Raw genomic sequence first — 20,715 nt, 5'->3', positions numbered from 1 at the left:
CCATCTCCAACTGCCTCTCATTCTCCTACTACCCTTAGGAAAATGATCAAGTATGCTTTATAGGTAGATATACAATAAGAGAGAGTTGCGGCGGGTATGTACTTTATTTCATTTACCAAGTATACAAATAAGTACACATAAGGTCACAGTAAATGCAGAGCGCGGAGTCTGTGCGTGTGCGCGGCGACCTGTATAAATGCAGCGGTGTGCGTCGGGTTGCTCTATCGTTACTATTTACAGAGGGGGGCGGAAGGCGCTCAGTCGTCCTCGTGCAGCGAGAACAGCTTGGCCACCTCGAACAGGTCCTCGAACTCGCCCTGCTTCAGTACCTGGTGGACACCAATCAGCTGTTACAGACAACGTACTCGAATTTACTTCACGAGACATCATGCGGGGGAAAAGTAAACAACCACGATTTCACACAGTACATCTGATCGTCTAGTGTTGTAATAGACCAACAAAATTGCGGGGAAGTCCCGCTTTTACTATGAATACTTTAAATAATGGCACTTTGCGTGGTTAATGTTAATAATTAAGTAGGAAACCGAAGCATCGTTGGTTTCCTAAATATTTAAAGAAACACCACGCAAACATCTTTCTTGTAGTTCGAAAACATTAAAAACTATGCTAAGGTAAATATGTAAATAGGTTAAGATGTATATATGTATAACTATGTACGTATGAAGCTTGTGTATATGAAGTAATCATTAATGAAAATTGTACGTTTGAAGATGTATATATAAAGTATGTATAAATGGAAATTGAATGTATGAAAATGTATACATGAAGTATGTTTAAATAGAAATTGCATATGTGAAGATATATGTATGAAGTATGCATTAATGGGAATTGTACGTATGGATATGTATGTATGAAGTATGTATAAATGGAAATTGTATGTATGAAGGTGTATGTATTAGTATCTATGTATAAAGTTTGATGTATGACATATGTGCGAATGAAGTTTGTATTTATAATGTGTGTATGTTTGTATGAAGAATGTGTGTTTGATGTATAAAGTATGTATGTTTTCTGACCCAAGACTATATCACGCTGATCAGTTGCAACTTCAATAAATGAGATCCTCCTTTGCTATTTCCTTAGACTACGAAGGACTTGTCTCTGACACTGGGCTGATACGATTATATACAAGTCGAGGAACCATCACCGTCGCAAGGTTACACAGCGATTTAAATTATTCATTTTTTTATATTATTAAGCACAAAGGACATTTATTGAGGCTAATTTGTCAGAAATTAGAATCAGATTAACCCCACCTATAACGGCATCCTTCCAACTCAAAACAACGAGGGCTGCTACCAACTTATAAGTGATTAGAGCTAAAAATCTCAGGGTTGGTGTGAAGTGGCATGGAAATGCTCACCTGCCGGGCAACGTGCATCCGATTAAAGAGGTTCCACAGCAGCACTCCAACCACGCGCTTATCGCGCAGGTAGAACACCACGCCACGCTCGTAGTTGCGCTCCGTTTCAGCAGCTGCGGAGGTTGTGACCGGCGCAGGGGAGGCGGCCGGGCTCGCCTCGGCCGCGACGGCCGCTCGCTTCGTATCCGCTTGCTCGGTCTCTGATGACGTCACATCTGTCACCGCGTCCTCGGAGAACACCGCCACCGTCGGCAGCCGCGAGTCAATCACACCGATCGCCTGTGACGAGACATAAACAGTTTTTGATTCTAGCAAATATTTTATTTTTATTTATTTAAAGCTTGACTCATACAATAACAAATCTTTAAATACAGCAATCTGAAATAAAACTGGTGTAAACAAGTAATGTAGATAAATAGAAATGTATTAAAAAAAATTAATATTACCTACATTTAGAGACGAAAACAAATTTAGAGGAATAACTATTCAATTGCTTTTAATTTTTATACCTATTTTTGTATTTTTTCAATAATCATATGTGGTAGTAGCGATTTGTGCTTGGTAATATTGCAACACTGAGTTCAACTGTCAAAAAATGATTTTTTCCATACTGAATTTTAATTACGTACTTTAAATTGAACTAGAATTATTTAAAATTCATCCGGACTTAAAAATGTTAAGGCTTAAGCACCTTCTATCGGATGACACACAACCACTTTTAGATATATTTCCACCTATGTACTGATATAGTCTGATCACGATATTTATGGTACCGTCTGGTTTAGAGACTAGAAATTTGATAGGGATATTTCTTTTTCCTAGTGGATTTTTGGAAATTCTACCCTTGTGAGGGGTTGAAGGCGTCACCCGCCCTTCTTCCTCTCCCACTAGGTCGGACAACATAGTTAAGGAAAAAACGCTTGATGCGGATAACGCTAGGCCGGTCACCGTGACGGTTTATGGAGGTGGCCTGTGCCTTTCAGTGGGCAACTGTTAACAGAAAAAAGGAAAAAGGAGAGGGGTTGACAAGATGTTTACTAAGTTCTAGAAGCTGGTGAAAGTCAGCAGTAGTGTTTATATCGTGGAGTTTATCAGGAGTGAAGCACTCACCTCGAGTCCAACGTCGGGGCTAATGTCGCTCCAGAGCATGGGCTGATGCGTGTAGGCGCGCGGAGGGTCTGCGGCCGCCATGTTGGTGCCGGCCAGGCGGCCAGACGCCACCGCGTGGTCGTGGCGCTCCACGCGCCGCCGCCCCAGCGCCGGCTCGAAGTAGCACGCCACGTCGCCCGCCGCGAACACGTCCGTCCGTGCCTACACATGTGACATAATATAAGCATTTATTTCACACCACAATAACACACACACTAATACATAATTCATTTCTTTGGTTACATTACACCGAGAAGCTTACAAGCTGGACTGTTGGTAGCAGAAATATGTGTGAGAACTATCCTCAGTAATGAGGAAGCAAAGAAGGAGAAGAAAACATAATATAATATAAATTCTTAAAACAAAGGTATATATGCTTCTGTGATAAAATCCTTGAATCAATATGAAATTTACTCATATAAAAATTCAAATCGATCAAAGATTACTCTGTAAAATCCTTAATCTCTCCGGTGTTGCTTGATAAAAAAAGGTTAATAGTGAAAAATTACTGGCAAAGAATGCTGCGTATAACATGAAATAAGAGCTGTACTGATGTCTCCATTCCCCAGGAGCTCATCTAATAACGCCTACCTCTCAGCAATCATAAGAACAAGAAAAACAACGCCATGGAGATACTTTTAGTCCAGAGTACAGTACAGGGGTATGTAACAAGCAGGATAACAGATCACCGTGCGATGAACAGATCAAGAAAATCTTGACTGAATCGCCATGAAACGCTTCCAATAAACAAATATGGCGATGGACTATAAGAAAACAGTTTTTTATGGCCCCTGCTGGAGGTCTCTCATACTTCCTAACTTGGGTACGGACGGACTATTTTTACAAAATGTATATTTTTGTTTTCAAATTTTATTATTCTCTTTTCATCTCTTTTTCTTCTGTGTCATTTATCCATATTTTATTTTTCATAAATTCTATCATATTTTCCTAATCCTTTCATTCATCACCTCACTTTCGTCTCTTTCCCACCAGAATACTACAAGTTTACATTTTGTTGTGTTATGTTTTATTTCTTTATTTACTTAATAAGTAAATATAGCTCAACTATTTAATGCGCTATTTAATATTGTTTTTTGCTTTATTCAGTTATTAGCCTGTAGATATAGCTAGCATTATTATAATGAACATAATTAAAATAAACTATGCTGTTTGCGTGTCCATTTGAAATAAAACCAAAGTTAAAAACTTACGGTACCTGCATCTCGCCGTTGACGACGATGCCGCCCAGCTCCGGGTGCACCTCGAGGCCAGCGGCCTGCGCCACCTCCGTGTTGGGTTCGCTACCCAAGCACTCCACCACTAAGGTCGCCTCCAGCCCTGAATCTTCGCTCTTCACCACCTCTCCCCCCACTCCATCCAGCAATGCTCTCCCCTCTTCACCACCAGTCCGGGATAGCTTTAGTTGCACCCTATCTGAACTGACGCTGCTGTCGATCACCTCAGCTGCAAGAGATTTGGCAAACTTTTAATGGCCCCGTCAAAATATTGACCTGCTAGCATCAGCGTTTCTATTTTGTATCCGGAATTTCATAACGCACGCTGTATGCATAAATTACAGTGTACACAATGTAAAGGGTAATTAAAACTTTTTTTTTAGGTTAGATGAGTATTTCCAAAGTACCAAATAAAATTAATATCAGCTGAGCTTCTAATTGTCTCAGGTCAAGTTACACAATATTGACTCAAGGGTCAAAATATCCTTCAACAGCCACAATTCGTCAACTGCGCCTGCGCAAGATAAGATGTTCTATTACAGTATTTTTTAACCTTTTACGTGCCAAGCCTTAGGCTTTCTAGCATTCTTACGCCCCTCTATGTATTATAACATATATAATTTTTATATTAAAGCGAAAAGGTTAAACTCCTATCAAGTTCACGTTCTAATTGCTCTTGTTTTAACAAAGACCCTGCACTTGAAAACACTAGTAAAGAACAGTAAAGTATACTCTGTTTATTGAAAGCGACTAAAGAGAGAAGTTCGTGTATGCTGAGAAAGGGGAAATTTCCTTTCAATTTAAAGATATCTTGGGAAGAGCTTGTTGACACAGTACAAGTGGTATCTGGTGCCCCTTGTAAAGTTTTAATTACCTCTGAGCAATACATACCTGTCATCCTCTTTACATCGGAGCACTGCCCGATTTTACTGAAGTCTTAGGAATACTATGAATTTAGAAAAAGAGTTACACAGTGACCAATTAATAGTACACTTTCAAACAGACAGAAATGGAAATTTATTATATTGTTCAGTGTAGTGGGTAGGAGTCATCATCGCGTCTCCATCCACACAGGAGTGTATTTTATTTATACCTAGAAGTTCCACATTACCCCCCATTTACAAAAATTATGGACTCTAACAGGATTGCGCTACATATGTTTGTGTTAATGCTGCAACTCACTGTTGGGCAGCAGCGTGACGCCGAGACGGCGCAGGCGCCGTGCCACATCAGCCGCCAGGTACTGCGGCAACTGATCAGCCAGCGGCCACTCCTCTTTGTACACCTGCACCACCGTCTTCCCACTATCCTGTACTGCAACCAACAATTTTCTAAGATTATTCTTTCTACATCTACTTTATTTTTCACTTAAAATCGATTGAAGTAATTATAGATAGAATTCCGGAAGACCACAAAGTGAATGCTCTAATGTGGAGGCCATAGCACGTGGCATCGTAGATAATAATGTGATAAAATAGTGCGGTGCTTACACGCGTGTGCGAGGGCTGCAGCCAGCTCGCAGGCGTGGGCGCCGCCGCCCAGCAGCACCACGCGGCCTGCAGGCGCGCGCCGAACCCGCTCAGCCAGTCGAGCCACGTCGCGAGCGGTGCGCGCTGCCAGCGACAGACCAGCTCCTCGCGCTGCCCGCAGCGCCTCTGACCTCACACTGCGCGACCCTGTACACACACATTTTATTTTATCGTTTGGAGACGAATGACAGCTAAAGACAAGATCCAAATGTGGATCCAACAGCGCCCTCTACGCCCTGGTAACTTTGAACCGTTAATCTACAACATCAAATCGGTGTCCTGTTCTATTTGCAGCTTCTAGTGTAGTAGCTACAAATAAGCTTCACACGATTCCTAAGTAGCTTAACGTAACAGTATCAAGACACTGGTCGCATTCAAGAGATCTCATTGCGAATCTATGGGATAGGCTGAATCCAGAAGAGGACGTCTGAAAAGAAAAAGATGATATAGCTACAAGTGTAACAACAAGAGGAATCCTTACCGGTGGCAATGAGACATTTATTAAAAACGATGGTGGTGGAACTCCCACCGGCCGTGAGAGTAGCCTCGTGGCGCTCCACGTTCAGCGCGGAGACGCGCCACCCACGCGCCACGCCCGCTCCCGCTTCACCTTCTCGCAGCTGCTCCGTGGGCGTGTAGAAGATGCTCGGCTCATACGCCAGCCTGCAGCCACATGCACACATGCAAACTTTATTCAAGCAAGAATTCTTGGGCATGATAAAAAATTGACGTATTCTATATAAAAGAATCACATGTCATTTTAACTAAATCAATATATGGATAGTTACTACAAATACAAACTAATTCAGACCATTTCTCATAGTCAATTATTTAATATTAACAAAATTATCAATGCAAACACTGAATGATGCAATTATACTTCTAGCAATATATCTAGAAGCATCCACTATATCATAGTGTCAGCACTAACCTCCTCTTCCTTCCGTTCCATTGTGAAAATATCAATGTATCAGGATCAGCAATCCTTTCAGCTAAGTCAGGTTCCCTCCACAGCTCCTTCGTGAGTGGAGGCCGCATGTAAGGCAGGGCTCTCTCGTCTCCCACCAGCAGCACGCTGGCATCAGGTTTGAGGCTGCGCAGCGCCCGTAAAGCTGCAAAAGCTGCTGTTCCAGCTCCCACTACCAGGAAGTCTATCTTCTTGGGTAAAGACTCTGGGCTCGCTGGAATAGGAGACTCTTCTATCTCTTGAATGGTTTCGGTTTGGTTCGTTTGTTTCTCTGGAACATTCAATATATTTTTGGACTTCAAACATTGCACAACTTCATAAAATAGTCTATTAATTAGCATTTTCCATCACAAGAAAGTCTTAGATATCTCTTTTAAATGGCTTCAAATAACATGAGGTTTCCCATAATTTCGTAAGCACTTTTAGATCCTTTCATAAGGCTGCCATAATAATGGACATAATAATAGTGACATAAAACTACTTCCTGCTTTCTTACCAGATTTACCAAGAGGGCCAAAGCAAAACTAAAGGAGCCTCCCCAATGAAAACCTCTTACAAAAATTAACTAAAGGACCACCTTTCTATTTTTATTTACATTTTTAGAAACCAAAGACTGGACATAAGTAAGAAAAGGACCAATATTTAGTCACTTCCGCACATGCAGTGGTAGTCGTGACAAATGCGCATGCGGCAAAGAATGCGAACTACACAGCTGCCACCGTCAAATCACTCAACACGTGTTTCACCCCTCCACGGGGCATCTTCAGGAGTAATGTTACACCAATTAGTGCCAAACACAGAGTGGACATACACTAACCGTCAAAATTCATTTTTAATTGTCAGAAGAATTTGTATGTCAGATCTCTTAAAAATTTAAGCATTAAATTGGAATTTGTGCAACTATTCATGGTTATATTGTGTGATATACTCACTCTCTGTCAGGAGGCTTGGCTCTTCACCGGTGTTCAACTTGCGGAGGAAATATACCTATGGACAGGTAAAATAATTCTGTAGTCTTCTCACAGCTGAAGTAAACATATAACCAAGATGACAATGTAAATAAAGTAATTATTAATGAGACAATCAATGATCATCAGACTGGTAACCGAATGCAGGTACAGGGCCACCTTTTTTACCCCCCAAGCGACACCCGCATCTGTTTCTCTAACAATAGGGTCTCTATATTGGCCATATCATGCTTTTAATAAAACCCATATATACTAAAAAAAAAATAAAAAATTGTTGAAGATGTCTTATTGACAATTAGTTAATATTATAATAGGTCACCTTGCACCAAACAACAAACTTAAAGCAATAGACTTTATAGAGTACCCCTCCAACAGAAGCTGTGAATGCAATGGCTGCTGCAGCGACCCATCCCAGCCGCGGAGGTGGCAGCGGTGGAGGAGGTGGCGGTGTGGGCTCTGATGGGCGCGGTGTGGACACGGGCGCCCGTTTTACATTACTGGCCTCCGACAACACAGTCTGCAATACAAAACATTCTTAACAATATTTACAATACATTTACTCCTTGTAATATTTGAATAACATATTGAAAATAGATCAGTAATTTTATTCTCTGAGTATTAACCACTTAACTCCAATAATTTGACACTGAAATAAAAATTTCCTGATGCAGGAAATATATTTACATTATTTAATAATTCTAGAAAAATGTTGACTTACTCTTCTTTAAGTAATAATTGAATAATATATTAAAAGCCTACTTCTTGATGCAGAAATGTTTTGGAAGTGTAATAAGAACTTTCAGGGCCATTTTTTAGGAAATTTAAGCTATATGGGAGGAGATAGACATAAATTTTCAAAAATTATATTTAGACATGTCTTGTCTTTTGTTTAGTAACTTTAGGCTACTTAAATTGATGAGCAACGAGTAATTCATTTGCTTTGAATACAACAGTTAATGACAGATATAAAAAAAACTCTATTGGAAACTTTATTGGTCTTCTCGTTTCATGTTTGTCTCTGCAGGCTTATTACACTAGTGGCACTGAACTATTTTTCATTGGGGTTAGCCTTACATGATCCAACATAACTATTCGAGAAATCCTAGTGGACCTTTCATGTCGCTATGAATAGAGGATGCAAAAACTTAGGAGACTGTTTCTTCGAGTTGAAAGTAAAACTCAAATAAGAACAGATTCAATTTTATTTAATGAAACCTTGCTTTTATACCAAACCTATCTTAGCCAATCATATAACTATTTTCATTACATAAGCAATTACAATTTCTACTTTACAGCTAACAATGAAAGTCATTTGAGAGGGAGCACTCTGTAAACAAAAAGAAATAAAGATAAAATGTAACATGTAATAAGGGAGGAATGAAAGGTCACAGAGTAAAAGGGAAAGATAGCAGAAATGTGGCATGAAAGATAGATAATAGACCGAAAGAGAAAGTAAAGTATGAAAGAAGAGAGAGAAAATAAAAAATTTTGTGAAAAAATTAAATTGCCAATAAAGTCCCTGTCCCACCATAAATAGGGGTATGAGAGGCCCCTAATAGCAAGGGCCATTAAAAAAAAAAAGAGGGAGCACTGAAGGACATGTGTGACAGAATGGTGTACATAAAAAAGAATGCTAGCACACAGTAATGCATGCAAAATGTTTATAGTGGTACAATTATCAATCTAATGTTATCTGCGTCTACTTATAAAAAGCATGACTGGCAAACTATGTGAAATCTTCAATCTAAAACTTATCTAATTTAATAAATAACTTTGAAGTGATTACCGTTTTGTATTTCCTAATTTTCCTTGGTTGCTTGCATGAAAATTGTACAGATTAAGAATGATAAAAACATATTTCAATACCCTTACCATTAATTTTCATTAATAAAAATAAAATTACCTGGTTTGTGGATAATCCAGCATAAGCTGTGGTGCCTGAAAATAATACAATTACAGCATAAATATCATTACAGCTATATGTACACAACTTTACAATACTAATAATGTAAAATTTTGTTAATTCCATTAGTAAGTTGGGATGTCTCCTACAGTTTGAAAGATTACCAATTTTTTCCTTATTGTAGTTAAGAGTTTTTATATGACAGGTTAGCTGGGAAGCAATTGTGAAACCATGAAACATCTCATTCAATACCCCTCAATATGTAAAGGTGAAGGTTTACAACCAATACATTAATAAGTTATGGTACAGAGACAGTTCAGATCCCATTGGCAAGCTCATTCACACAACTAGTCACAGAGAGAGCTATGCTTGGGATTTCCTTATGAGATTGAATCTGGAATGAGGATATTGGTTGACAAATGAAAGTTAATTTGAATGCACACAGATTGGAACATGATAGTGGACATATAGTACTCAGAAAAGATGGCCCCTGGGGCCTTAAGGTTTTGGAGTGGAAACCATGCACTTCTTGTTCATGACAACAATTGTATCATACAGCCCCACAATTTTTGGAAGACATAGTGTTAAACTATAAAGCAAGTTTTCCCTATTCTGATCTGCAGCTGGAGGAGCCTTTTTTATTAACAGTTGTTCGACAATTTTAATAGTATGTATGTCATAATAATTTAAAATATGTTGCAAAAAAATATATAATGTGATTAATTTTATTTTATAATTGTATATTGCTGTAATGAAGTAAAAATAAAAATTAAATGATTTTTTCCCTCACGAAGAACCAAAATTTAACTAAAATAAAATACAGGATTTATGTAACCAAATCAATTGGTCTAAACAGTCCTTTCGTAAAAATTGTATTACAATAATTCCGATTTCGCTGAAGAAACGGGGGACAATTTTATTGACGAATTTAACTTACGAAGGGATTTAAAGAAATCACGTCTCGCTGCCGCCAGAGCCTGGCTCTCAATGTAAATACTGGAAACGGCTCTTAACATATTTTTATTAGGAATATAAACTGAAATAGTAAATCAACGACACTTCTTCCATCAACAGGTCTATGAGATAATTACTTCTGTCCATACATATTTGATGTAAACGAAGAAAATACAATATTCATAGTTATTTTGCAGGTTATTCGCTTAAATCTGAAATTTTTAACATACTGATCAATGATTACCAATTGCCGGTGTTGCTATATTTGTTCACGAACGGACCAATAAAATAAACAAATTCCAAAAACATTAGCTTAAAATTTTAACTATTCCTAATAATAATATAGAGGGCTATATATTGTATGAAGGGATTGAATTTTTTCCCCTGCAAATTTATTTCATATTTCGTGACCGAAGTTGACTTTTTGCCTTAGTCAGGTAGGTATAGAGTTTCTGGGTATTTGAGGTGGGAAAGTTTTAAATGCGCTTAGTCTAATCATCCAATTTAGTAATCAAGCTTGAGAGCCCCACCGGAAGCCCCGACACGGGATAGGACATGGGACATTGAATCAACGTCATCATCACCATTTCAGCTGTAGGACGTCTACTGCCAAACATCGGCTTCACCCGTAGATTTTCATCAGGAGTAGACTATACAAGTCCAGAGTTATGTGATCAACTCACTGCCACTTTCTCTTACTACTCCGCTGAGCTGTACTTCCAGTCATATAATATTAAGCAAATCTCCTCATCTCCTCAAAGGCTTTCTCATGGTCTTCGATTGGTCTTTTGTATAAATTGTTATGGTACTATATATTAACCATTTTGCTGGACTATTGTGATGATATTGGTATGAACGATCCATAACCAGATAGAATGGCTCTTCAAAAGAAACCTCGACTTGTATCAATGTGCAATAGTTATTTATCGTTCAAATTTTGGGAAACTCGAGATGTGATCAATCACATGCCGAGAATCAGCCTCGGCTTGATTGATAGCTAATGCTGGACTAAATTCATCACTATCCTTATTCTACAAAACAGGAGGAGCGGTCTTTAGAAAAGAAGCAGTAATGGTCTGCTTCTGCTACGCAGCTGCAACACTTGCCGCGTTGTGTCAATCCTCTGTCAATGTCGTCATATGTGATTGTCATTGTCATTTGTCTTTATCGTTTTAATTTGTCGCACTGAAAGCCAATGATTATTTTATGCGAGTGAGAACGAGAAAACCTGGGTAGCCTCGAAATATAGTACTTTTCGTTACTTTTTGTAACATACCCTCATTATTATTGTATTACATAAAGCGAAACAGAGCGTATATCAAAATTCCTCCAGCGTCGGTGCCGGACGGGTCATCTCTCCGAGCTGCTAGTTGGTAAGTCTTTTTCAAACCGCCGGGCCACGCAGCTCCTCACCGCTGCAATCGTTTCTACAAATAGTTCTGTTCGTAGTTACACAAATTAAGCAATATGTGTAATTACAAAAGTCGTAACATTATTGCCAGACGATTTATGCTTTGTGTTGCAATAGAAGGGTGTTTATTTTAAGCCTATGTTCGGCTGGTTGTTTGTAAGAATGAAGCTTTATCACTTTAATTTGTTAAAATGAGGCTATAACTTATTCCACTTATGTGAATTAACTACAAATATGGTTTTAACAGTTTTAAATAGTTTATTTTAATAAGGTTTTGATAAATCATATTTACCCACATGTACTAATGCCATTACGAAATGTCATCACACATATCCTTCTGACTACATTAAAACAATTTTAACAGTATATAAATAATACATTCAATTTTGTAGAATCTTAAGTTTCTGATAAGACTATGCTTCCAACACTGTTATAGGATTAGTTTATTTATTGATAACAATTATATAAATTAATAACTTCAAAAATCTGCTTAAAAATGCTTTATAGAATTATTGTAAGCTATGTGTTGTTATTTTTTGTTGTATTTTTTGTCTGTTGTGACAAATGCTCTTTAGGTGTCTAAAATCTTCATCAGATTTGGTTGCAGAGCTCTACAAGTCTAACCCAACCTAATCATCGTGATTAAGTTTGAGAGCTTAAGGTTTTTTTTTTTAATTATTGCCTTTCAGGACATTTCTAACATAGCTGAAAACCTGCCAGGATCAAATAGTCTTCTTCAAATGATTTAAAAAATCTTTCCATTGTGATTACTGTACTGATATACATATATAAACTTGGACTTTCACTTTAAAAACATTTCTTTTCTGATGCCTGGGGAGAGTCAAGCCTCAGCTTGATAAGTGACTAACATTGGATTCAAAGTCTAAGTTAATAGCTATAATAATTATTGTAATGATCTGAAATAATAATCTATGAGATCTTTACAATAATCTATAGTTGTTAGCCTAAAATAAAGCTTACATTAGTTTGTTATGCATCATCTACTTAGAACAACTAACCAGAGACTTAGTGGGGTTTGGAATTTTATTTTTAATAAATGTTTCGACCAAAAATAAAATCATTTGTTGTTGTTTGTTTAAGTTTTTATTTAATGATGTAACTTTATAAATAATAGGCATCCTTCTTGTATCATTTGCTACAAATCTGAGAGTTGAGTTAGGGAAAAAGAAGACCCCTAATTTTAGTAAAACCTTTTTTTTTAGAAAAATTATATAGGTGTACATTCCTTTCTGTATCATTGGGTATTTATTCCTCATCTTTACTGGGTACTGCCTCATGTGTGGGAGATGGATTTGATACAGCATTGATCTTTTGCGGTTAATGAATATGAAATATTCACTCCAGCCCAACCCCCCTTTCACATTGGGCATGGGGGGAGTTAATGTGCATACAACAGACTAAATAACTATATTTTACAAATGGTGATGTTATTATGTATCTACTGTCATTAATTTATCATTGTTTAAGCAATTGGATGTCCACTGTTGGGCATGGACCTCTCCCATAGATTTCCTATAAGAGGGGTTTGAAGCAGCCTGACATTTATTGCTTATTGTTAATTCTTGAATACAGAGAAATTTCACTATCTATTTATGTCAATATATTAATATACAAACTATGAATTAAGTGCTTGTGAGGGTAATGTAAGTACATGTATTATAAGTATTCTGTTTTTTATATTAACACGCACTTAAAATTTCACATTTTATAATCTGGTATACATTAAGTCCTGTACTATTTAATATGGTGAAAATGTTGGTGATAAATAATAATTATATATAGCAGTAGCCCAGCTGTAGAGGACTGAGACTTGCAACCATAAGTAGCGGGTTAAATTCCCAGGATACAATTATGTGTATAATTCACACTTTGTGCATTGATTATATAACATTGCCACTGCTCACAAACAAGATTCCAGCAGCATGGGCGGCAGTTTCCTTTGTCTACCATAACACCACATTGCATTTGCTAAAGTGCTTAAAAGGTGATTATGCTATATTTAGATATCTATGGGGGAGGCCTTTTGTTTTGCAGTGGGGTGTCTATAAGGTTAAATAATGATGATGGAGATATATTTTTATATAGAATCCGAGACAGTAATGACAGTTATTAGCTGTGGTAAAGTGAAGTCTTCTAATACACTAATGCTTAAAAAAATTCTCATACTTGTACTTTAAAAAATATAATTTTGATAATTCAATAAATATTATACATTATTTTATACATATTAATGGAAATAATAATTAGATGAATTTTGGATTTTTAATAGTTTATTTTTGTCTAGAAACTAATTGTGAGCGTTAAGGAATCATGTTTTGTTATAATGCACTCCATGAGGGTGTCAAGTCCGTTGTATGTAGGGATTAATGCCAAGTATGATACTTCGCAGACTCTTTACCCTATGTAACCAATGCTTTGTTAGAAGCCCATTGAGTTTATGTTAAGTCTTGTTGGACCTAAATTCTTCAGCATGATATATGGAGATTTTGCAGTTATAACTTTTACTATGTGAAAGTAAAAATGATCTATGACATTGGAAACTGGCCTAGCTTGTGGCTTAAAGGTTATGTTTTGGTAATTAGGTACAAATTTTTAATTACAAAGATTCTATTTTGTGGTCAATTTTACAATATTGCAGAACCCTTCATTTTATAATAGGTCTTTTAAAAATTTTTGTACACATAGTGGGCGTGATATTTTAATATTAACAAGCTTAATGCTGTGAGAATGATAGAAAATATGAAGAATGAAAGAGGAAAACATAGACAAATTGTGAAGGATGAAAGAGAGAAAGTGAAAATAGAAATGTTTACATCCCTGTCCCAGAAATATGATGAGGCATATAGGGGCCCACAGTAACGGAAGTCATATTATAAAAAAAGATAAATTAAAATATATTATCAAGCTCATAAAATAAATATTGGAGTTTGGATTTCATGCTACATGTACAAAGGAACAACAAAGGGTTTGATTTGTTTTTGTTTCGTTCTCTGTCAATCAGCTGTTTCCATCAATTGTATTCTATTCCACTGTGTGGTATATCGCAGCAATGACCGGTAACCAATAGCTGAGATATCTGAGCTGGTTACTGTTTGGGTTCTACCTCTCTTCCCTTTCACTTACTGAGATAATATCAGGTATTCCCGATAATTGTCATTCATCAGATATAGTTAAATGTTGCAGAGCATGTAGGAAGCGGGTTGTATACAGATACCAAGAGTTCTCTAATTCCTTTCATTCATTACCTACCAGTTTAGTTTTAACATATTATATGTTGTTTGATTAATTATATACAAATTGGTTTTTTACATCTTTTTACCGATTTTTTTAATTTAATTTTAATTTAAATCGAGACTGAAAGCTGAGGAGCGACTATCGTGGCGGCATGAATAAACGATTCCCTGTCGCGCGCGCAGGCTGTCGGAGATGCTAGCGGCGTGCGAGGCCGGCGAGGTGTTCTCGCTGCTGGAGGCGCGCGACGCCGCCGATGCAGTCGGTGCGCTATACGCCGCCGTGCGCGAGCCCTGGCTCACGCGCGCGCTGCTGCTCTACCATGCGCGCACCGGCGCCGCGCGCGCGCTCGAGCTGCTAGCGCGCGCGCCCGACCCCCACGCGCGTCACTTGCTCGACGCGCTGCACGAACAGATGCGCGCCGACCGGCCCGCGCGCCACCACGCGCTCGCTGCCCTGGCGCCGCTCGTCGCGCGCCGTCCCGCCTGGCTGCACCGACTGCCCGCGCACCCGCTCGCGCCCGCGCTACTGCGCGCCGCACGCCTTGAGCGCGAGCCACTGCCGCTGCTGCACGCGCTGCTCACGCTGGCCGCGCTGCTGCACGCCGCGCCCACGCTCGCTGCGCCGCACTGGCCCGAGCTGGCCGACGCGCTGCTGCGCCCTGCCGCGCTCGATCCACCGCCCGCACCACCTGCGCGCGCGCACCTGCAGCTGGCGCAGCTCGCGCTCTTCCACGCGCTCTATGCCACGCACCCCTGCACGCTCATCGACACGCTGCGCGCCGAGTGCGCCGCGCAGCCCGCGCGCGACTGCTGGGAGCGCGGTCTCGCGCCGCTGCTGCATTCTGTGCGCCTGCACCCCGCGCTCGTCACCGGCTCGCGTCAGCGCGAGGCTGACTCCACGCGCTGGACGCGCCACGAGATCCACGACGTGGTCGCCGAGAGCCGCCGTCTCTCCGTGCAGACGCGCGAACGCGGCGAGGAACGCGCGTGCTCCGTGGCGAGCGCGCCGCCGCCGGCCCTGCCGCCCGCCTCGCCCGTGCCCGGTTCCGTGGCGCACGCGGCGCGTTCCGCCTCCTCGTTGCGGCCCGGCACTGAACCCTGGTTCCCGCTGGGCGACCGCTGCGGTGCGGACTCCGCTCCGCACACACCCCTCCCACACGACGCCGACGCCGCGGAACCGCCGGAAGCGGCCGTCGAAGCTACGCCCGAGAACACCCCGGCCAAGGAGACCCGTGCCCAGTTCCGCTTCCCCGGCGAGTCGGCGGCCGTGCGCGCCATCGGGCGCCGCTCGCAACCGCCCTCGCCCATGCGCAAAGAGACCTCGCCGCCCATGGACGCGTTCGCGAGCCGGCTAGCGCGCGTGGCGCACGAGCGGCGCGCTGTCGAGTCGCCGGTGCCGTTCGGCGGCGCGCCGCCCGCCGCCGTGGCGCGGCCCGAGCCCAGCCGAGCGCCACCCGCGTTGGACGCCGAGAACTTCAACGTGGAGGACCGCGAGGTGCTAGAGCTGACCGCACGCGCGCGCACCGAGGACGCCTGGGTGGACGCGGAGGCCGCAGTGCCTCGCGCGCGCGCCCCTCGCCGCCCCACCGCCGCGCGCCGGCCCCGCACCACACCTGCGCCGCGCCGCGCCGCCTCGTGCTCGCCGCGCCTGCCGGCCGCGCGCACCAGCTGCGCCGCCGTGCAGACGGTCGACACCTGGCCCGCGCCCTACGAGTTTCTCATCGGAGACCTGTACCGCTACCTGACTGACGACGTTCGCAAACAGGTAACTTTGTGTGCAACATTTCAGGTGATGCCAGCAAATAATTCCAACCTTACCAGATGCCAATTCCACCAGAGCTTGCTACTGTATCTGAGGTATTGGAAACAAATACTTTAATGACAAAACAGCACCCAGCTTTGACCTCATTATCGGATTACAATCCTCCATAACGGAATATTAAGTGTACAGTACTGTTCAATCGCACTGTGGAAAGTGTCAAGAGTACTAATGAGGTGTAAGACTGTCAAACCAGTTAACGGAGTGTTTGTACAGACCAAAAAGCATCTTGCCCATTATGTCAAAAATCTGTGAATAGAGTAGTAATAGTTGCAGTAGCGAAAAATCTTGTCTACCTTGAGCCACAAAAAATAAAACCATTGTAGCATTGGAAACATTGCCTGAGAACTACATTCTAAGATTTCTGGATCTTGGCTTTTCACAGGCAGGACCCCAAAGCACAACTTGGTAAGTCCATATTAGCTTATCACCGTTTTGTAAATCAAGAGCTGGCTTTCTGGAGAGTGGTATTTCTGGCCAGCATCCAATCAATACAGCCTTCTGTATCTCAGGTTCATCCCATCTCTTTTGGCTTGTATGTATTTCTTTCTAGCGAGTATGTGATCCAAGAACATTCCTAAATACTTTGTGTTTTCACTTTTGGGGAGCTGGTTTATCTGGATTGAGACTGAAAATCAAGACTGCAAATTTTCCGCTAAGGTGCCGTTCCGATACTGGTTACCATTTTACAAGCATCGGTCATTATGAAGTTTGTATGTGTGATTGTTTCGATATTCCTGGGGTACAATACATCAACAAACCCTTCATTTGCAGTCGAACGAGAACGATGTGACAAGTGCAGGCGTGTCCCCCTGCGAGCGCCTCGACAAGTATCTTACGGAACTGTACGCGGGCCGAGTGCCGCGCGCCGACAGCGAGCTGGCCGAGCAGCTCGCGCTCGCGCACGCGCAGCTGCTGCACGAGCGCTGGCGACGCGAGGCGCACGCCGAGCGCAATCGACGACTGCTCGGCCGCTGCCGGCAGGCGCGCGCGCTCGACCTGCAGAATGCAGCGCTGCGCGAACAACTGCGCACTGCGCATCTGGAGCGCGACGAGCTGCGCGCACGCCTACGTGACCCGCCCGCACAACCGCCCGCACCGGCCGCGCCCGACCGCGAGGCGCAGCTCGAAGCCGCGCTCGCCGACGAGACAGCCGCGCGCCTGCGCGCTGAGGCCGCGCTGCACGAGGCTGAAGCGCAGCGCGCGATCGACGCCGCCGAGCTGCAGCGCACGCGCGGCGAGTCGTTCGAGGCGACGCGTCACGTGGAGGCGCTTGCACGCGCTGCGCTCGCCGCCGAGCAGCGCGCTGACCACGTGCGCCGACTGCGCCGCGAACTGCTCGTGCTGGCCGAGCGCGAGGCGCGCCTGAGCGAGGCGGCGCGCGCTGCTGCCGGCGCGGCGGGCGGTGCGCTCGCCGAGAGGAACGCTGCGGAGGAGCGGGCCCTGCGCGCCGCCCTGGCGCGTGCGGAGCAGGAGGCAGAAACGAACGCGGCACGGGCCGAGGCGGCCACCGCGCGCGCTCACGAGCTAGAGACGACACTGGCGGCACGAGACGCCGCGCTGGCCGAGCTGCGGCGCGCGCTGCGGCACTCCGCCGAGGAGCATGCGGCGCGGCAGCGCGCGCTCGAGGACAAATACACAGCGCTGATGTGCATCGTGCGCACGGCCGAGGCGCGCAAGCTAGAGATCCTGGCAGGAGCGCCGAGTGGCGCGGCGCGTGAGGGCCCGCGCGCCGGCGGCTCCGGGGGCCCGCTGGCGGCGCGGCCCGCGCTGGCGGACTGCAGCCGCGTGCGCTGCCTGCTGGAGCGCGACGACGAGGAGCCGCCGCTGGAGCGCAGCTAATACGCGCCGCGCGCCGCCCGCTGGGCCGCCCTGCTGCCGCGCCGCACGCGCTCCTAGCCGCTGCCCGCGAGCGCAGGACCGCGCGCCACGACGACCCGACGTGGATCGAGAGTTGAAGTGAGACTAAGAGAGAGACAGGTGGACGTGCTTGCGTTACTTTGGTGCCTCCGATGACCCGCGCAGTCCCCGCGGCTTGAGATGTTACTTGCGTAATAAATGTTTAACGTTTACGTTGTAGTCGTCGCCCGACGTAGTTCCTTTTCGCTTATTGTATTGGATTGGGATTGAATTAAATAAAGATCGAACTTGTCGTTTCATTTCTCGCGGCCCGCCGACCCCGTTGCAATGATCCTTTCGCTGGAACGGTGTTTCCCTTGTCAGTCATAAGCAAGTACACTGGGGCTGACTGACCTAATTTGGTACCGCTGTAAATCTGAAACCTCGAGAGAACGCTTTGTGCTTTATTTTGAGGAATAGACTAACTACTCCCGTTAAAAGGCGCAGTATCTCTCGTAGGTTTGTGTTGATATTCTGCACGTGTGACACTTCATGATACTTTACGCCTGTAAAATGGTCAAACTAGGACAGAGAAACTATTCTAGAAAAAAAGTTTAGCGAGGACAGCATCGCCTGGCTGATAAACGGTGACGAAGACAGGCCTGCGTTCCTCAAATGTTGCAGAGCGATAATTAAGGACGTGGATAATATGAATAAAGGTGACAATAGGTAAACAATTAAGGGAAAAGAAGAAAAAACAAAATATTTATTTATAATAAATGAACATAACAAACTTATGTAAATAAGCAAATACTGTTTATTTGTGAAAGTAAATAAATATTTTAATTAAGGATGTTATAAATAAGATTATAATACAATGTCCCATAAATATGATCAGTGAGAGCGAGAGATAGCCCCAATAGCGGAGGCCATTAATAAACTCAAGGAAAATGGTCAAAACTAAAACAAGAACTACAGTTTGGGTTACGCTTGTATAGTTCCTCTTTGGTATAGATTTAACTTAATCGTCCAACGCAATCTTCCGGTCTGCAGAATCTTGGTAGATTCTATGCCAATTTGTTTTATTATTAGGAAACTTGGAAGAAACAAACAGAATTATAATTATTGTATACAGATTCAATTAAAAATTTAAATTAGTAAGTAGTAATCATGGGCCAGATCAAGCGATAGAAGTCCAATGCGATGGTCAGACTAGCTTTCGACTTGAACGCGACCAATGTCGGCTATGTGGATAGACGAAAAATTTAAAGACATTAAAAATCCCTTGAATCACATATTGATGAGGTTACTATTCCCAGCATTAAGGAAGCAGCTTAAAAAGATGAAGAAGTAATATTTTAAATATTGTTAAACCGAAACAGTGGCAAGTCGTAATTTATAACACCTATTTTTAAGTGCCTAAACCTATTTTAGAACGGCTCATTAATAAACTTCATTATAAAATTATTATTGTAAACTCAAGCGAAAATTCATAATAATAGGTAGAGACATGACTTTCTACGAGCAGTGGTACAGGATTGAGAATTGCGATCGTAGTTCGCTGGTTCGATTTCCGGGATACAATCCGTTATAATCACACTGTGCATTAATTATATAGGATCACCACTCACAAGTTCTCAGAAGGTGAGCAGCAATCTTCTGAGTACTATAATAAAAGCTTGCGCCAATCTGCATACCAAGCATTCCAAAGATGTATTTGGGGGAGGTCCATGTTTTGTAGTAAGTTTTGTTGCGAGACGAGATGCATGTATGGTAAACACCTGATTGTCAAAATGTAATTGAGTGCGCACAAAGTGTATGTAGAGATTGTCGCACCGTCTGGGCAGTCTAGGAGTCTTGATCTGTAGGTTGTGCGATGCTAGTTTCCCCACTGCAGGATGTAGCCTGCAAATAGAACGCGTTGATGGAAGGATTTTAGATCGCTTAGATGGGTGTAGACCATTTTTTGTTTCATTCTTCGCTAATTCACCAAAGTTGTAAGTCCATAATTACTTTTTAATGTTAAAAAACATTGTATTTAGAAATAAAACTTGACAATTGAACTTTTTATATTTATACGAGTAACAATACACAAAAGTATATTGTACGTAGAACGCAAGAAAAATGCAGGATGTGTTTTGACTTGATGTTGTGAAATAAAATACCCTCATTTAGAAGTGTTAATCGATTTTAATAATTCTTTTTGTACGATTTTTTCTTCGATGGTTTCAAGCAGCGATGTGGTAAAAATATATTACGGGTGCAGAATGGGAGGAGGCGCACATCTAGGGGTCCAGGAGAAA

The 20,715-nt window shown here is 42.5% G+C and overlaps 2 protein-coding genes across 4 annotated transcripts; one reads left to right on the top strand and one right to left on the bottom strand.

Moving 5' to 3' along the window:
• Positions 1–85: 85 nt before the first annotated feature.
• Positions 86–10,319, bottom strand: LOC137923705 (apoptosis-inducing factor 1, mitochondrial-like). 3 transcript variants are annotated; one of them, XM_068766951.1, is made up of 12 exons: positions 10,073–10,319; positions 9,136–9,170; positions 7,597–7,749; positions 7,197–7,251; positions 6,225–6,535; positions 5,779–5,956; positions 5,259–5,444; positions 4,951–5,082; positions 3,750–3,997; positions 2,495–2,695; positions 1,385–1,663; positions 86–329 (listed from the first exon to the last, which is right to left on the bottom strand). In XM_068766951.1, the coding sequence occupies exons 1-12, from the start codon at positions 10,149–10,151 to the stop codon at positions 258–260; spliced, it is 1,929 nt and encodes a 642-aa protein (XP_068623052.1). In that variant the 5' UTR covers positions 10,152–10,319; the 3' UTR covers positions 86–257. The 3 variants fall into 3 exon arrangements, with proteins under 3 accessions (XP_068623052.1, XP_068623051.1, XP_068623053.1); XM_068766950.1 differs by having other exon boundaries at positions 5,779–5,960; positions 6,229–6,535; XM_068766952.1 differs by lacking the exon at positions 86–329 and having other exon boundaries at positions 1,553–1,663; positions 3,745–3,997; positions 5,779–5,960; positions 6,229–6,535.
• An 887-nt stretch (positions 10,320–11,206) lies between these two features.
• On the top strand, positions 11,207–18,720 carry Tsc1 (tuberous sclerosis 1 protein hamartin). Its single transcript, XM_068766925.1, has 3 exons — positions 11,207–11,462; positions 14,938–16,519; positions 17,348–18,720. The coding sequence occupies exons 2-3, from the start codon at positions 14,948–14,950 to the stop codon at positions 18,413–18,415; spliced, it is 2,640 nt and encodes an 879-aa protein (XP_068623026.1). The 5' UTR covers positions 11,207–11,462; positions 14,938–14,947; the 3' UTR covers positions 18,416–18,720.
• Positions 18,721–20,715: the final 1,995 nt, after the last annotated feature.

Source organism: Battus philenor, unplaced genomic scaffold (genome assembly GCF_028537555.1).
Source record: "Battus philenor isolate CCGP_79_NKW_IND1 unplaced genomic scaffold, ilBatPhil1.0.hap1 SCAF_22, whole genome shotgun sequence".
Classification (NCBI taxonomy): domain Eukaryota; kingdom Metazoa; phylum Arthropoda; class Insecta; order Lepidoptera; family Papilionidae; genus Battus; species Battus philenor.
The sequence above is the reverse complement of the archived record's forward strand: the minus strand, read 5'-3'. Positions and strand labels throughout refer to the sequence as shown.

Coding starts and splice junctions, on each gene's coding strand:
- Tsc1 (XM_068766925.1), top strand. CDS start 14,948: ATGCTAGCGGCGTGCGAGGCCGGCGAGGTGTTCTCGCTGCTGGAGGCG. Junction 16,520..17,347: donor CTGACGACGTTCGCAAACAG/GTAACTTTGTGT, acceptor CTTCATTTGCAG/TCGAACGAGAACGATGTGAC.
- LOC137923705 (XM_068766951.1), bottom strand. CDS start 10,151: ATGTTAAGAGCCGTTTCCAGTATTTACATTGAGAGCCAGGCTCTGGCG. Junction 7,252..7,596: donor TCACAGCTTCTGTTGGAGGG/GTACTCTATAAA, acceptor ACCTGTCCATAG/GTATATTTCCTCCGCAAGTT. Junction 330..1,384: donor GGATGCACGTTGCCCGGCAG/GTGAGCATTTCC, acceptor GGTGTCCACCAG/GTACTGAAGCAGGGCGAGTT.